At 42.0% G+C, this 17,834-nt stretch overlaps 1 protein-coding gene across 12 annotated transcripts in view; it reads right to left on the bottom strand.

The window, feature by feature from the left end:
- Positions 1-17,834, bottom strand: part of SYNE1 (spectrin repeat containing nuclear envelope protein 1) — a 556,892-nt gene that overhangs the window by 141,556 nt on the left and 397,502 nt on the right. For 9 of the 12 annotated variants that reach the window (XR_010323142.1, XM_064292277.1, XM_064292310.1 and 6 more), the window contains 3 exons: positions 8,650-8,784; positions 7,459-7,565; positions 2,962-3,118 (listed from right to left, as the gene is read on the bottom strand). Coding sequence is in view for 11 of the 12 variants with exons in the window: in XM_064292277.1 (XP_064148347.1) it covers positions 2,962-3,118; positions 7,459-7,565; positions 8,650-8,784 (399 nt within the window). In the remaining variant the exon portion in view is untranslated. The remainder of the gene's footprint in view (positions 1-2,961; positions 3,119-7,458; positions 7,566-8,649; positions 8,785-17,834) is intronic. The other 3 variants (XM_064292282.1, XM_064292297.1, XM_064292289.1) reach the window with 1 other exon arrangement.

Raw genomic sequence — 17,834 nt, forward strand, 5'->3', positions numbered from 1 at the left:
AATTGTGCCTGCTTTCACACTTGAGGGTGGTAACTAGACCCAGTTGGTGACAACACAATACAAAATTGCAGTGAGATAGTATGGAAAGGGGGGGCTTTGCAACCAGCAAGAGCTACAATAAACTCCCAGCACCCCCTCCTCTTAGTCATGAGACCCTGAGAAGTTATCTAACCTCTCCCAGCCTTACTTTACCTGTCTGCAAATTGGAATAATGTCGACCCCAGTGTTGTTAGATATGTAAACTCCCAGAACACAGAGTATTCATTAAGTGGTCACTCCCTTTCCTCTTGGTAACTCCGACAGCCAATTAGCTTCTTCCCTACCTCTTCCCTCACCTCCTTACACCAAAGAGAGGAAAACAACACGGGAGGCACTTTGTACAAATGACCAATGATTGCTGAAAGACAGCACTCACTCAGAAGCAAAACTGTCATAGAAAAGAACATTCGATGCTTCCACTTCTAATTCCAAAGGGTAGTGAGATGTGAACCAGAATCTGAATTTTAAGAGTCCAGTGGTCATTGGGGATTGCAGCTGGCAGTAGGACAATGTGGTCCAGCATCCCCAGCATGAATGATGGAGGGGCCCAGCCCTGATGGAAAGAAGAGGAAGCTCTGCAAGGCAAGAGCTGGCATGACACCCAGATCTGCCGACGCTGGAGGAATCATTCAGGTGCTTTAAATGAATGGGCAACAGGTGAAGTCCAGGCAACGGGCATTTAGGATTGCTCTGGATTTATCTGATTTATGATGGTCACAAAAGACTGAAGTTTTTCCCTTGAAATATTGCCAAATAAACAACATTTCATAATAATGTATATAGGCAGTGCTTGGATGTGCTTGACTGCTACCCAGAGGTGCCTCAGAAGAAAAGCCTGGTCATCTACTTCTGAAAAGTCGGTGCCTCAAAAGAAAAGCCTGGTCATCTACTTCTGAAAAGTCATCCACTGGAAACCCTCGGGAGCACAGTTCTACTCTGACAGACATGGGGTTACCATGAGTTGGCATCGACTTGATGGTAACCGATGGTAGTGGGTTACAGCAGCCCTTGATTTAGCACTGTAAACTCTCCATACGTTCAACATAATGGAGAAATACTATAACATGAAGATGAGCTAGTAGTCAAGGCTAGGAAATCTACATCAAAAATCAAGAATCCAAGCTAGGCGTCTCAGAGATGTTTGATCAGGGGCATGAGCAAGGAGTAATTCAAACACAGGTAGGATGTCCAGGCAAAAGGTATAGGGCCCCACTGCCAGGGTGCAGTGTGCTTCTGGACAGCTGCCTCCAGGACTGGAGGGCCAGAACTGGTGACTACTCCTGCAGACTGCAGCAAGGCTTCAGGCCAGAGAAGGGCAGCAAGAGGACAGAAAGTGTAACCTGCCCTGTGACTTTGTAAAACAGCATAGAAATGCTTGGCTCTGGAGTGATTTGGGCACAGGTCCTCACAGATGAGGGGTCACATTATGATATTCAAACCATCTTCTTTCAGGTAATCCTGGAAAATCTAACTTTGTACCCTGGTGAAGTGTTTGCTTTTACACGGCCTGTCTGCCAGCTCTTGCCTTTTCCTCCTTAACTTCCAAGCTCAGCTCCTCCCAGCCCCTAAGCTAGTCCTGGACAGAGCAGTGAAACCTGCAGCTTTCCAGACTAACAGTAAACATCCCAGAATTTAACCCTGACAATACCTCTGTCCTAGAAGTGCAATGCTGGCCCAGGACATGAGGTGGGGCTTCTAGTTTCAGGATCCTGCTGGACCCCAGATGTGCTGGGATTCCTGGCTCGCTCACTAGCTCTCCAAGGGGTCTAGTCCCCTGGCTCCCAGTTGTTCCCTGGCTTCTGTTTTTGTTGTCAGCTGCCACAGAGTCAGCTCACGGGGATCACTTGCAAAACAAAATGAAACACTGCCCTTCCCACACCACACCAGTGATTGTCTGCGGATTCAGCCATTGCAAACCACAGGTTTTCATTGGCTGATTTTCATCAGGCTTTTCCTCCTATCCCTGTTAGTCCAGAAGCTCTGCTGAAACCTGTTCAGCATCATAGCAACATGCAAACCACCACTGACAAACAGGTGGTTGTCTGCATAAGGTGCTTTGGCTGGGAATCGAACCCAGGTCTCCTACTCGGAAGGTGAGAATTCTACCACTAAAGCACCACTGCCCTTCTTCTCCTTGGAATAAACGAATACTGATCACCTACCTGTAACTTTCTAGTGCCATATTCAATCCCATTGGACGTGACATGCTTGCTGGAACCAATCCCGGCAACATACAGTAGCCCTCCTGACAACAAGCCCTACAGACGGATCAGTAACCATTCTAACTTCCTCTTCACCATAGATCCACTAAGGCCCCAATATGTTTCTTATTAAGATCTTTTAAAATTATTAAATCCTGGAAATAGCAATGGAAAATGAGATGGCCTGACAATTTAATTCCAGATCTGTGGGATTCCTTTTGTCCTAGATATGTCTAGGGCATCCATAATTTTCAAGGTTTCCAACAAAAAAAAAAAAAAAAGAGGAGGCACTTAAAACGTAATGGGTTATGCTAAGGAGGAATCAGATACTAATCATCTCTGAGGAAAAAACTAGTATCTAGAAATTAAATAAATTTTCACATATATGTATTTTAGGGATTGGCACCGTGGCTGCAACAATGGGCCCAGGCACAACAACGATGGTGAGCCTGGCACAGGACCTGGCAGTGTTTTGTGCTGTTGTGCCTGGGGTTGCTGTGAGTCAAAACCAGCCCAGTGGCACCTCACAACAACAACGACGACAACGACATTTTCTGTGATATGTGAAACAGGTCATTAAGAAAAATGTTGACCAATTGGTGTTTCATTTCTTATTTTGGAGTTGATAATGAAAATAAAGATTATGACACAATTAGATTCCCATTGTATGTGTTGTACACCTTTTATATTAGTCAATATATAAAAGCAAAAAGTTGGGTACCACTTGCTCTTGCTCCTGTTCCAGGACATTCTGTAGTAGTTTCTGCTTGGTACTAAATTCTTGATGAAGGCTTTCCCATTTCATTCTCATCTGGTCTTCAGTGGATGACTTCTCCCCCTCCATCCCCAACTCCTGGCATAACACATCAGGTTTTTCACTATTAGAAGAATAAATAATCTAAGTTTACAATGTGAGCAAAAAGGCAACCAGGTAGGTACTTTATTGTGTGTCCTACACCTGGCCTGTAAAATTGGAACAAGACTATTTCAGTCATTAACTTACACTTTAAAACTGAAATTTTGATGCTAAGCATAAAATGAGTATATTCTTTTTCACATTATAGTTGAACCATAAGCAGCACATTGATAATTAAAAAAAAAAATTGACAAAAGCTTAGAATTAAATAAAAGTGAAAACTAATTGTAACTTTTAGAGTCAGAAAACGGTGCATGATTATAGACTAGTACGGTTTGACACAGAGCCCAGAAATTAGTTCAAACCAACACCCCACCCCCCAAAAAACACCAAAACTCCACTAGGTCTATTGACAGTTCTTTACTAAGAATTGAGAGACATTACAACACACTAGGTTCTAGGTGATGGAATAAAAGGGAACACGGATGGGAGACGCTGCAATATCACCCTTAAAGACAGGCAAGCAGCCTGACATAAAGGAAAGAATCTGGCTTTCAGGGTGAGCCAGATTCCATGGTATGTGCAGACCACATTTTGTTCATCCATTCATCTGTTAATGCACATCTCGGTTGTTTCCACCTTTTGGCTATTGTGGATAATGCTGCAAGGACACTGGTAGACATGTACATATTTGAGTCCCGGTAATTATTCTTTATGCATTAAATTCGTACCAAAGAAGAAGCAGGTCATGTCCTTCCCACATGGGTTTTCTTAAAACAATTTACATTTGATAGTCTTAGAAAAGCAGCTAGCAAATTAAAGGCTGAATACAAGTTTTTTGTTGTTATTATTTGTTTGCTTGTTTCCCCAGCAATGTTATTCTACTATTTTATCTATCTGTCTATCTTCTCCACCCCTCACCCCTGCCCCCAGGTTCTGGATATCACTTAATTCGTGGTCACTTATTTGTTTGCTCAGATAAGGCTTGAAAAGAGTGGCTGAACTGCAACTAACTGCATATAAAGGTAATTTTGCTAAAGAATTTGTATAAAAAAACAGAATTTAAAGAAGAAAACCCAAGAATCAGAGAAGAAACTGCTCTACAGGACTGTCTCATGGACCACCACCTCCTCTACCCCAAGACCAGGAGAACTAGATGGTGCCCAGCTACCACTACCGAACATCCTGATAAGGGCCACCGCAAGTGGATTCTGACAGAAGGGGAGAAAAATGTGGAATAGAACTTCAAATTCTCAAAAAACACAGACTTACTGGACCCATTGAGATGGGAGGAATCCCTGAGACTACTGCCCTGAGACGTCTTTGAACCTCAAACAGAAACAATCCCCTTAAGTCACCTTTTAACTAAAGAGCAGGTTAACTGAAAAAGTAGAGTGTCATCCTTGAATACTGTACTTTTTTAAAAAATGAGTCATATGAGACCAAATGGTCAGCATTTACTCTAAAGCAGAGATGAGAAGGTTTGGAGCAGCAGAGGGGGGCAGTGAGATGAAGTTAACGGGAATGGAACAACTAGAATGGGAATAATGAGAATGTTGACACAATGTGAAGAATGTAACCAATATCACCAAACAATATGTGTATACATTGTTGAACGAAAACCTGCTTTGCTGTGTATACTTTGACCAAAATACAGTAAAATAGGGCAGTACACAAGCCAACAACTGGTTGTTTGCCCACATAAATATTTACCCAGGGAAGACAAATCCTGCAGAAATGCAGTCTGCAGTGCTTCTCAACCCCAGCTGCCCACTAGAAATACCTGGGGAAGTTTTTTTAAAAACCATCCACACCACCAGCCTGATCCCAGAAGAACTGATGGTGCCTGGCTACTACCACAGACCCACTGTGACAGGGACCACAAAACAGGTTCCTAGACAAAGCAGGAGAAAAATGTAGAACAAAATTCAAATTCACAAAAAGAGACCAGACTTATTGGTCTGACAGAGACTGGAGGAACCCCTGAGAAACTGCCCTCCAAGTACCCTGCTAACTCAAAACTGAAGCGACTCCCAGAGTCCACCTGTCAACCAAAAATTAGACAGGCTTAGAAAACAAACAATAACACATGTGAGGAACGTGCTTCTTAGTTCAATCAAGTATCAACACCTGCTCAAAAGCAAAGATGAGAAGGCAGGAAGGGACTGGACTAACGGACAGGGAACCTGGGGTAGAAAGGGGGAGAGTGCTGACACAATGCAGGGATTGCAACCTAGGTCACAAAACAATTTGTATATAAATTTTTTAATGAGAAACTAATACTCACTGTCAACTTTCACCTAAAGCACAATACAATTAAAAAAATATATAGTAAAATATATATTTTAAATTACAACCAGTCTTTAAAGTGAATCTTTTACAGAAAGCCCATATTTGACCATAAATTTCTTTTAAAAGGTATTTTTATATTTGAAAGAGCAATTTATAGCTGTTTGCCTTTCATTTAGGTCCTTTCCAAAGTCAAAGACCAAGGAGTGAGAGGGAGAGAAAAAAAAAAAATCTTGGGAAGAAAGTTGCAGAAAATTCCTACTTCTATTTTCTGTGACATCATGTATGGTGAGGAGCCAATGTGCGGATGGGTCCTTTGGAAAAATGGAGCTTCTGTCAAAAATACTCAGAATACTATGAGGGATGAGTAAACACCTTAGAGGAACTGGCAACAGGGAAAATACAAACTGAAGGCAAGTCTTTGCTTCGAATCGGCAGGGAAAAACATAGCAGGTCTCATTATGGGTTTGCTACAGGCACACCTACTTATGGCCTTAGCAGTATTGTTAGGGATGAATAACAGAAACTTTTTAAAATACTTTTATATATTTGACACATATTTTACAGTTTTAAGGTTATTTTAAGGGAATTCCTGACTATAAATGTCATAACCGTATTGGTCCTTCTTCTTCTAAACTGGTATGTATTAATTGTGTCAATATTTTACTGTTTTTTCCCTTTCTGGAATGCCTTCCTATATCTATTCTTACATGTCCATTGAATTTTAGCTTGTAAGTCCCCTTTTCATTTTGCTTTTTGAAATTCTTACTGTACTTAAATACATATACAATTACTTTAATTGTGCTAATGTGTTAAAAAAAAACTGATTAAATTGTAAATAAAATTCATAAAAATTATTCCCAAGTCTGCCCTTTCCAAAAGTTAACTTTCACTTATCTGTAGTACTCTTGTCTGATTCCTATCCACACACATGCCATTATGGGTATTTAATGACAAACACAGTATGCTTTCAATATCATGTCACATTTTCTGACATTGCTATATGATATCTTTTGTTATCACTTACATGCATAAAATATTTCTTAGGCTCTTTCATACGTAGTGGGTATTTCTGCTTTTTTCATTGGTTGGTATTATAAATAACATTCCAAAAAGGATCTTCATGATATAGATTTCCTTGTTTAGGATTATTCCCTCTGACTAAACATTTAGATTTTTAAACATTTAGATATGGGAAACCGAGTCAACAATATTGGTCATATTGTGGTTGCCAAAGGATACGACCAAATTCCAACCTTGAGCCACACACGAACACACAGGTTTCACTGAAACGTTTTAAAAATATTTTGGATTTTAAAGAACATTTCCCTGGGTATCCACTGCGTTAACTTTCTCAAGCCTTCCATAATGAAGGTAAGTCGATTATTATTCTAATTCTACAGAGGAGCAAACTGTGGCTCAGAGTTGGGTGACTTTTCCAAGGTCATAGCTCTGGAACTGGAAAGAAAAAAAAAACAGACCTGACTCCAAATATAGAGATATCTACACTCTGCATCTGCCCTTTGCCTTTTTACTTATTGATTCAAAACCTGCAACTTGAAAATCCTCTTAATTTATCTTTTGACATTTTACTTTTATGTGTAGAAGACTTCCAAAATTTTCACTTCAAACCAGGACTCAAAGCTCAACAACTTTACATGTAGAAATCACAGAAGTAGATCATTAAGAAAACTCAGGCTATTTGGGGGATGTGTACATTTATTTTTTAGAATCATGTTAGAAGAAGACAGCCAATAAATGTATCATTAGAAAAAATCAATTAGTTTAAAGTATTCTGGATCTAATTTTATAACATATTTCTTACTTGATTAAGGAAATGAACTCATGACCATCTGTGCACACTGGAAGGAGGGGCAACAAGTTGGCCATTACGGCTGTTAATTTGTTCATAATTAGCAATACAAGTATATTTAATATCTCAAAGTGAAAACAAAATTATTATGTTTTCCAGGAGATGTTTAAAACGAAAAAATTGACTGAGATGCTTACATTTCTTCAAGTGTCAGGAAAGCACAAGGAAGAGAAGAAAAGCAAAAGTGTTTGCAAACATACCCAGCGCCAGAGGCCTCTGCAGCTGAGTGTTGGCTGAGAATTTCTTCTCCACGACTGGCGACAGACCGGAGGAGGCTCTTCTGTTCCGCTAGTTCCTGTTCTAACTTCTGTTTCCGTGAAAGAACAAATGTAGACGTCTTTGTTACTTTAGGATTACTACCCACAACCATGATTCTATGTCTAGAATATTCTCAGAGACCTCTGGCAGTTGGTTTTTAAACTGGCACAGGGCATAAAAGGTGTGGTTTAGATAAATACTCAAACATGCCCCAATGTACTCTATAACTCACTTTAGCTTTCATAAAGGACATTTCTGAAAAATCCCTTGGCCAAAGAAGAGAGAAAATTTTGCTGGGCAATGGCGCCCTCAAGTGGTACAAAACACACTTTCACTTTTCTGCATCCACATTGTCTTTTTCTAGGAGGGATAGATTCTTGAGAGCTAAGGTAATAAATTGGACAATAAATGGACTAGCTTTTACTTCGTCATTATTTCTGATAAATATTTTTACTCCTTGAGAAATAAAACATTTTCGTATGCCCTTTACAATAAAAGCCAAGTTATCAGTGAGAATTCATTCTTACTCATCAAATCCTTTCTTTTTAAACTTGGCCACAACTCGCAGCTCTGTTTTGTGATGATATATACTTTAATGTGAAGGAAACCTGTATTTCTTTAAAAAAACATACGATTCAGACTTTTATCAGTTCTCAGAGGCCTTGTTTCTAGATTATTCTAGTCAAGGAGAGGGAGATTTTATTATCACAAAACAAATGTATTTATTAAAAAAAAAAAAAAAACTAACTCAGGCTTTTACCTGTTCTCAGAGGCTTTCCTACTAAATTAGTCTAATCAGGGAAGTTTTACTACAATAAACTAGAAACAAATGGGGGTGAGGGTGAAAGTAGAGTAGGCATCCTTGATAACAGATTGTAATGGAGTCACACTATGTGTAACCTAAGACAAGCGTTTCTTAAAGACAGGCACTTTAAAATGACCAGTCATCCCAACGGTCATGAGAACGTATAAAGAAACAATCAGCCAGGTCTTGCTTCCACCCAAAGGGTTAGAAAGTAAAGGGGCGCTCAATCCGTCTTTAGTACAGAAGCAGCTTGTCCTTCTAAAATATTTCTCCCCAGTTTCTCCCCTTGGCAAATCTGCAGACTAGCGAGACACAGGAAGTTCTTTACTTTTCGTTGCTGGAGACTGCTCTGCCGCTGGTGAGTCCGCGTGGTGCGTGCGTGGGTCAGCCACTCCTGGACCCCGGGGCTCTGGGTGGCGGTCAGGTCGGCATCACTCTCCTCCTTCTCTTGGGTTGTCCCCTGCTTTTAACGAGGCAGAAATCAAGGGTCATGCTACACACAGGAAAGCCTCAGCCCAAATGGCACCAAGACTGCTGTGGTGTGGTCTGTGTTATGATACCAGAGTGGCTCCTTCAGACATGAAACCACATTTTAAAGAAATGGTAACACGAAACCCACCGAATTCATGGCATCCGCAGTAGGGAGAACAATAAACAGATGACTACGTACAGAAGCATTTCAGGGGGAAATTTTTCTACTTAGAGGCTAGGCCTTTTAGCTGACCAATGTGGTTACCAGATACTAGTCTGAATTTTTTTTTTTCCACAAGAATATAATTCTAGATTCTTTTATGAGCTTAAGTAACACAGAGGTAAATTTTTCTCGACTGATCATCACCCCTCACGATTCACTATGTTTCTCCTGTGAAAGCATTATCCAGCCACAATTCAGCTTCTCTGTCCTGTTCTATACAACAAATGTATATGGCAAAGCCCTTGATTTGTAAAGATTTTTCTAAAAGGCTACTGACTAAAGAGATTTCAGTGGCTTTGAGGAGCAATAAACACCCAGCTCTATAAAGCATCATCCTTTCCAGGATTCATTTAGAGTGGAAACTGTATTTCTGGCTCCATAAGGAAGAAAATTTAACTGCACCATAAAGACAAGAGGTCCCAGCATGGGCTTCCGAGAGCAGCTGAGCGTCCTCTGCCCATTTTCCACAGTCCAGGCTCTAGAACTGTTTCACAGGGTATAGGGCTTGGCCAACCACAGGCAACCCAACTCGCAGGGCATTTAAATAGCAGGATGCCTCATGCCAGATAAACCAACCATTTGCCGTGCAGTTGGCTCTGAGTTATGGTGACCCTATGTATGTCAGAATAGAGCTGTACTCCATAGGCCTTTCAATGATTAATGTTTCAGAAGTAGATCGCCAGGTTTTTCTTCCTAGTTGCACCTGGGTAGACTCGTATCTCCAACCTTTCAGTTAGCAGCCCAGGGTGTTAACCATTTACACTGCCCAGGGACTCCCGTGCCAGATATTGCTCTTCATAAACCTTCAATGCCTATCCTACTGGAGTCTTGGATTTCACTTATTTCTAGAATTCTCTATTTTTGAGTGAGTCTGTGGTTAACATGAGTATGGTTATAGATGGCTCTACACAGAGTAAATAGACTTTGTTCAAATACTTAAAAAAAAAAAAGAGTCTTTTTTTCAAAACCATTCAAGTGGCTGCAACAATGGGCTCAAGCATAACAACTACCGTGGGGATGCAGCAGGACCGGGCAGTGTTTCATTCTGTTGTACACAGGGTTGCTATGAGTGGGAGCTGACTCTATGGCACCGAACAACAACAGTCAAGTTAGAACATTTTGGGGAAAAAAAATCACGTAATTGTGGGCACATCTGGTTACCATTTTGCAAATGTAAAATGTTAAGTAAGCCTTGAAGTTTAAGTAGTGTGATAATTAAAGGTGGGAGAGCTCTGAAAAGATTCTGTTAGGAAGTAGTCTATTACCACAACCTCCACCCGCTCTGGAGCCCTGGTAGCACAGTGGTTAACAGCTCAGGCTGCTAACCAAAAGCTTGGCAGTTCAATTCCAACAGCCACTCCCTGGAAATCCTATGGGGCAGTTCTGCTCTGTGCTATAGGGTTGCTATACTCGACAGTACACAACAACAACCCCCTCTACTACTACCTCCAGGGCCTCCCACTGCCATCCCTGCTGCCACTCCTAACTTTGACAAAGCTATCACTCATTATCTTAACCAGACCTATTGCCCTTGAGTCGATTCCAGCTCATAGCAACCCTATAAGAGTAGAACTGCCCTGGGGTTTGGGGACTATGGCTTCAGGGGTTTGGGGACTATGGCTTCACGGGACATCTAAGTCAATTGGCAAAATAAATCCTATTAAGAAAACATTCTGCATCCCACTTTGAAGTGTGGCATCTGGGGTCTTAAACGTTAGCAAGTGGCCATCTAAGATGCATCAATGAGTTTCAACCCACCCCGATCAAAGGAGAATGAAGAACACCAAGGTCACAAGGTAATTATGAGCCCAAGAGACAGAAAGGGCTACATGAACTCGAGACTACATCATCCTGAGACCAGAAGAACTAGATGGTGCCCGGCCACAACCGATGACTGCCCTGACAGGGGGCACAACAGAGAACCCCTGAGGGAGCAGGAGAACAGTGAGATGTAGACCCCAAATTCTCATAAAAAGACCAAGCTTAATGGTCTGACTAAGAGTAGAAGAATCCCAGCCGTCATGGCCCCCAAACCTTCTCTTGGCCCAGGACAGGAACCATCCCCGAAGACAACTCATCAGACATGGAAGGGACTGGACAATAGGTTGGAGAGAGATGATGATGAGGAGTGAGCTACTTGTATCAAGTGGACACTTGAGACTGTGTTGGCATCTCCTGTCTGGAGGGCAGATGGGAGGGTAGAGAGGGTTAGAAACTGGCAAAATGGTCACGAAAGGAGAGACTAGAAGGAGGGAGCGGGCTGACTCATTAGGGGGAGAGGAAGTGGGAGTATGGAGTAAGGGGTATATAAGTTTACATGTGAGAAACTGGTTTGATTTGTAAACTTTCACTTAAAGCACAAAAAAAAATTATTAAAAAAAAAAAGAGTAGAACCTCCCCATAGGGTTTCCTAAGCTGTAAATCTTTATGGAAGCAGGTTGCCACATCTTTCTCCTGCAGAGCAGCTGGTGGAGTCAAACTGCTGACCTTTCCATTAGCAGCCAAGCGCTTAAACCACTGTACCACCAGGGCTCCTACTCATTACCCAGGCAGATTATCTTTCCTGCCTAATTACTCTAACAGGATTTGAAAGGCCCTAAAATGCTGTCCATCAAAACGGGATTAGTTCTGTCTGAGAGCCTTTCTACTCACATATATTTATATGTCCTCAGAGAAATTACATTCTCTTAATATAACCATCCTCTAAATATCTATTAAGCACCCACTATGTGCCACACACTGTTCCAGGCACCGGGGGTATTCTGCAGAAAAGAACCCAGACAAGTGCCCTGGTGGGGAGACAGACAAAAAACAAGAAACGGGGTAAGTTGAGATGGTGATAAAGGCTACAAAGACAATGAACTGGGTGGTGGGATTGAGAGGGAAGGGGACGGGTTTCTTAGGGTGGTCACAGAGGCATCTTCAGAGGAGGAAACCACAGCACTGAGCTCTGAATAATGAGAAACTGCCGGCCAGGCAGAAATCCAGGGGAGGACACTCCAGGCAGAGGGAACAGCTGAGGCAATGGCCCTAAGGTGAAAGACACTCAGCATTTCAGGCATAACAAGAGCAATAAGGAGGCCAGTGTGGATGCAGCACAGCGTGGCAGGGAAGAGTGGTGTTTTATAAGTTGCTTCTATGGAAGAGTTGTCCTGCCATCTATTTCTGTAGCTGCTGTTACCCGTATCCCAGTTCTTCTTCATCCAACCTGACCACAGAGTGGAATCCAGCCATTCCCTCTCATTTGGTCTCACTGCCCACAAAGACCCCTTACCTCTGTTATTTTCAGTATTTTATACTAACCAAGGTCTCTGGGTGATACAAATAGTTTGCACTCAACCACTAACCTAAAGGTTGGCAGTTCGAACCCACCTAGCAGTGCTGTGTAAGAAAGACCCAGTGATGTGCTCTGGAATACCACAGTCAAGGAAACCCAATGGAGCAGTTCTACTCTGTAATACATGGGGTCGCCCTGAGTCAGACCTGACTCAAAGGCAATGGGGTTGGTTTTGGTTTATTATGGGGGAACCGTTTACCTTCTGTCTTTCTCATTAGAATCTCATGATTCAATTGTCAAATGAGATAATAGACTGTACCTTTTCCTGGGCAACACTGGCATGAGTGCTTGCAGCTAAATGAGCCGAAGGAAACAGTGAAGCCCACAGGTAACATTCTATATCACCCTCTCCCCGATTCTGAGCCCACCTTAGCTCACAGATACTTCCTTTCCTTTAGGATGATCCAGCTTCCCAGCAAGAGAATGTCCTTTAGGCAGAACAATGGGGTACCTTTGGTCTCAAATATGCTATTTGCACTTTGAAGGACCTTCAGAATGAGTGACTAGTGACACCCAGTTCACTCATCACCACTGCTTTGCTCCCCCCACCCCAGCCTAGGAATGCCTCTCAACAACAAGCAGCAATTTTCCAAAGATGTGGTACTTGGAGGCATGGAAACTCTTCCAGGACTGAAACCTATCAATTCCTGCAGGAAACAGTCTCTCCCCTAAGTAAGAATGCTCTGTCTACCCAGAATAGGCTCTGCGCGACCCTGGCTCTTCCAGGCAAGGATGAAATAGCAGGTCAAAAGGGCCCTGCAGAGAACAACTCCAAACAGGTCAATGTAGGAGGCTAAACTGGCCTTGGCCATGGCCTGCTGACTGTGTTATGGTGTCCAGCCACTTCCACTCTGTGTTGCTCTTAGTGGCTTGTGTTTCAGAGCCCAGGGGGATGGTCCCTCGGTAATGTCTCACAGCTCTCTCTGCCAGCCCACCGTTCTAGCACGTTATCGTTGTCTGACCGAGAGCCTTTCCTTCAAATTCCTTACACAAAATTGATGCTTGGGAAAATGACCATTGAAATTTTAGGTTGTAGGAACAGCTTAACCACTTTTAAGAAGGGGAGTCAGAGCTGACTAATTGACCCCACAGCTTTAGAGAAAAGATAATGAAGCGGCATTGAAAACGGATGCTGCCACACACAGTTTTATGTGATTAGATACTATTTTTCAGTCAGTGAATTTTTCTATACTGATTTAGTCATTTTCTAACATAATATTTGGTTTGCAGGAAGCCAAAGTGATTAAGAATCCAGTTCAAATTTTCCTCCCTTTCCCCCTGGGGTGAGAAGGCACCGACAGAAGGAATAATTTAATGGTAATTACTTCCTTTGAGATCTGATAAGAGTTTTCTCTTATATCCCGGGCATAGGCAGTAAGGCTTCTGTCACCAGAGTCCCCACTGGGTGCGACTCTATCAACTTTTTAGTTTTGAAAGACCAGAACAGTAATCACTTTTGCCAGGAACATTCCTTGGAAGATTCATGAGGATTAAAAAAAAAAAAAAAAATTTTTTTTTTAGGATTAGGAAATACTAAATATTAAATGAAGTTTTTATAAGGTATTTTATTATTTGTACAGGACAAACTCTCTGTTCCTTGGATGGATGATAAAGTGTGAAAACAAACTGAGCTTCTTATAAAGAACCAAAAAACCAAACCAGTTGCTGTCAAGGACATTTTGACAAATAGCAACCCTACAGGACAGAGTAGAACTGCCTTGTGGGGTTTCCAAGGAGTGGCAGCTGGATCCGAACTGCCAAACTTTTGGTTAGCAGCTGAGCTCTTAACCACTATGGAAAGATGCCTATAATTCAAGAGATATTATTACATGTCCTTAAAGTCCATGTTCCTTCATATGGAGAAGGAGGTCTCCTGGGATTGGTTAATCATTGGCAGACATGCAATCCAATTAGTTACAAAGATGGTACCATTTTACAGACATTGCAGCCCTGAGAAATTGTGTCCTGGCCACTGAAGATTCCTGAGTCAGCCAAGCCCTAATTAAAAGGTACAACCTTACTGACATCTTCATTCAATGGAACAGTCTTTTTCCAATTAACTTTTTAAATTTCAGATCAACTCCAAATTATTTAACATTTTCTACATGAAAAGAAATGACAATAATACATACACAGGGCTCCTTTTATTCTTACAGATGGAAAAATAATCTCAAAAGTCTCCGATTATAAAAAAAATCCCATCAATCACATGAACCAGAGACTACATCATCCTGAGACCAAAAGAAGTAGATTGTGCCCGGCTACAACCGATGACTGCCCTGACAGTGAACACAACAGACAACCCCTGAGGGAGCAGGAGAGCAGTGGGATGCAGACCCCAAATTCTCATAAGACCAGACTTAATGGTCTGACTGAGACTGGAAGGACCCAGGAGGTCATGGCCCCCAGACCTTCTGTTGCCTCAGGACAGGAACCATTCCCAAAGCCAACCCTTCAGACATGGATTGGACTGGACAATGGGTTGGAGAGGGATGCTGGTCAGGAGTGAGCTTCTTGGATCAGGTGACACTTGAAACTATGTTGGCATCTCCTCCATGGAGGGGAGATGAGTGGGTGGAGGGGGTTAGAAGCTGGGAAATGGACACGAAAAGAGAGAGTGGAGGGAGAGAGTGGGCTGTCTCACTGGGGGAGAGTAATTGGGAGTGTGTAGCAAGGTGTATATGGGTTTTTGTATGAGAGACTGACTTGATTTGTAATCTTTCACTTAAAGCACAATAAAATTTTTTTTAAAAATCCCATCAATATATGTTGGGTGCTAGAAACTTCAATGAAAACCCTGTGGGGTCACATCGGTCCAATCCCACAACTGACCATGGGGACGGCACATGGCCCAGAAGCATTTCATTCGATTGTGTGTGGGGTTGTCATGAGTCAAGGGTTGACCTGATGGCAGCTAACAGTAACAACTAGTAACTTCATTAGACAAAAGATGATGGAATTTATAAACACTGAAAAAATAAGTGATCAATTTCAGTTTAGTAAAAGCCTACCATATTTTTCTGTATTTATGCTTTGCACCCCCCACGTCATACTGTGGGGGCTTGTGTGTTGCTGTGATGCTGGAAGGTATGCCACCGGTATTCAGACACCAGCAGGGTCACCCATGGAGGACAGGTTTCAGCTGAGCTTCCAGACTAAGACAGACCAGGAAGAAGGACCCGGTAGTCTACTTCTGAAAAGTATTAACCAGTGAAAACCTTATGAATAGCAGTGGAACACTGTCTGATATAGTGCTGGAAGATGAGCCCCCCAGGTTGGGAGGCACTCAAAAGATGGCTGGGGAAGAGCTGCCTCCTCAAAGTAGAGTCGACCTTAATGACGTGGATAGAGTAAAGCCTTTGCTGATGTGGCATGACTCATAATGAGAAGAAACAGCTGCAAACATCCATTAATAATCGGAACCTGGAATGTACGAAGTATGAATCTAGGAAAATTGGAAATCATCAAAAATGAAATGGAACACATAAACATCGATATCCTAGGCATTAGCGAGCTGAAATGGACTGGTATTGCCCATTTTTAACCAGACAATCATATAGCCTACTATGCTGGGAATGACAACTTGAGGAGGAACGGTGTTGCATTCATCGTCAAAAAGAACGTTTCAAGATCTATCCTGAAGTACAACGCTGTCAGTGATAGGATAATATCCATATGCCTACAAGGAAGACCAGTTAATACGACTATTATTCAAGTTTACGCACCAACCACTAGGGCCAAAGACGAAGAAATAGAAGATTTTTATCAGCTGCTGCAGTCTGAAATTGATCAAACGTGTACTCAAGATGCATTGATAATTACTGGTGATTGGAATGCGAAAGTTGGAAACAAAGAAGAAGGATCAGTAGTTGGAAAATATGGCCTTGGTGACAGAAACAATGCCAGAGATCGAATGATAGAATTTTGCAAGACCAACGACTTCTTCATTGCAAATACTTTCTTTCACCAACATAAACGGTGACTATACACATGGACCTCGCCAGATGGAACACACAGAAATCAAATTGACTATATCTGTGGAAAGAGACTATGGAAAAGCTCAATATCATCAGTCAGAACAAGGCCAGGGGCTGACTGTGGAACAGACCATCAACTGCTCATATGCAAGTTCAAGCTGAAACTGAAGAAAATCAGAGCAAGTCCATGAGAGCCAAAATATGACCTTGAGTATATCCCATCTGAATTTAGAGACAACCTGAAGGATAGATTTGATGCATTGAACACTAGTGACCACAGACCAGACAAGTTGTGGAATGACATCAAGGACATCATCCATGAAGAAAGCAAGAGGTCACTGAAAAGACAGCAAAGAAAGAAAAGACCAAGGTGGATGTCAGAGGAGACTCTGAAACTTGCTCTTGAGTGTCGAGCTGCTAAAGCAAAAGGAAGAATTGATGAAGTAAGAGAACTGAAGATTTCAAAGGGCCTCTCGAGAAGACAAAATAAAGTATTATAATGACATATGCAAAGAGCTGGAGATGGAAAACCAAAAGGGAAGAACACACTCGGAGTTTCTCAAGCTGAAAGAACTGAAGAAAAAATTCAAGCCTCAAGTTGCAATAGTGAAGGATTCCATGGGGAAAATATTAAATGATGCAGGAAGCATCAAAAGAAGATGGAAGGAAGACACACAGTCATTATACCAAAAAGAATTAGTCGATATTCAACCATTTCAAGAGGTGCCATATGATCAGGAACCGATGGCACTAAAGGAAGAAGTCCAAGCTGCTCTGAAAGCACTGGCGAAAAACAAGGCTCCAGGAATTGATGGAATACCAATGGAGATGTTTCAACAAACAGATGCGGCGCTGGAGGTGCTCACTCGTCTATGCCAAGAAATATGGAAGACAGCTTCCTGGCCAACTGACTGGAAGAGATGCAGATTTATGCCTATTCCCAAGAAAGGTGATCCAACCGAATGTGGAAATTATAGAACAATGTCATTAATATCACATGCAAGCAAAACTCTGCTGAAGATCCATTCAAAAACAGCTGTAGCAGTATATCAACAGGGAACTGCCAGAAATTCAGGCCGGTTTCAGAAGAGGACGTGGAACCAGGGATATCACTGCTGATGTCAGTTGGATCCTGGCTGAAAGCAGAGAATACCAGAAGGATGTTTACCTGTGTTTTATTGATTACGCAAGGGCACTTGACTGTGTGGATCATAACAAACTATGGATAACACTGCGAAGAATGGGAATTCCAGAACACTTCATTGTGCTCATGAGGAACCTTTACATGGATCAAGAGGCAGTTGTTCGGACAGAACAAGGGGATACTGATTGGATTAGTCAGGAAAGGTGTGCATCAGGGTTGTATTCTTTCACCATACCTATTTCATCTGTATGCTGAACAAATAACCCGAGAAGCTGGACTGTATGAAGAAGAACTGAGCATCAGGATTGGAGGAAGACTCATTAACAGCCTGCGTTATGCAGATACACAACATTGCTTGCTG

This window comes from Loxodonta africana, chromosome 1 (assembly GCF_030014295.1).
Source record: "Loxodonta africana isolate mLoxAfr1 chromosome 1, mLoxAfr1.hap2, whole genome shotgun sequence".
Lineage (NCBI taxonomy): Eukaryota > Metazoa > Chordata > Mammalia > Proboscidea > Elephantidae > Loxodonta > Loxodonta africana.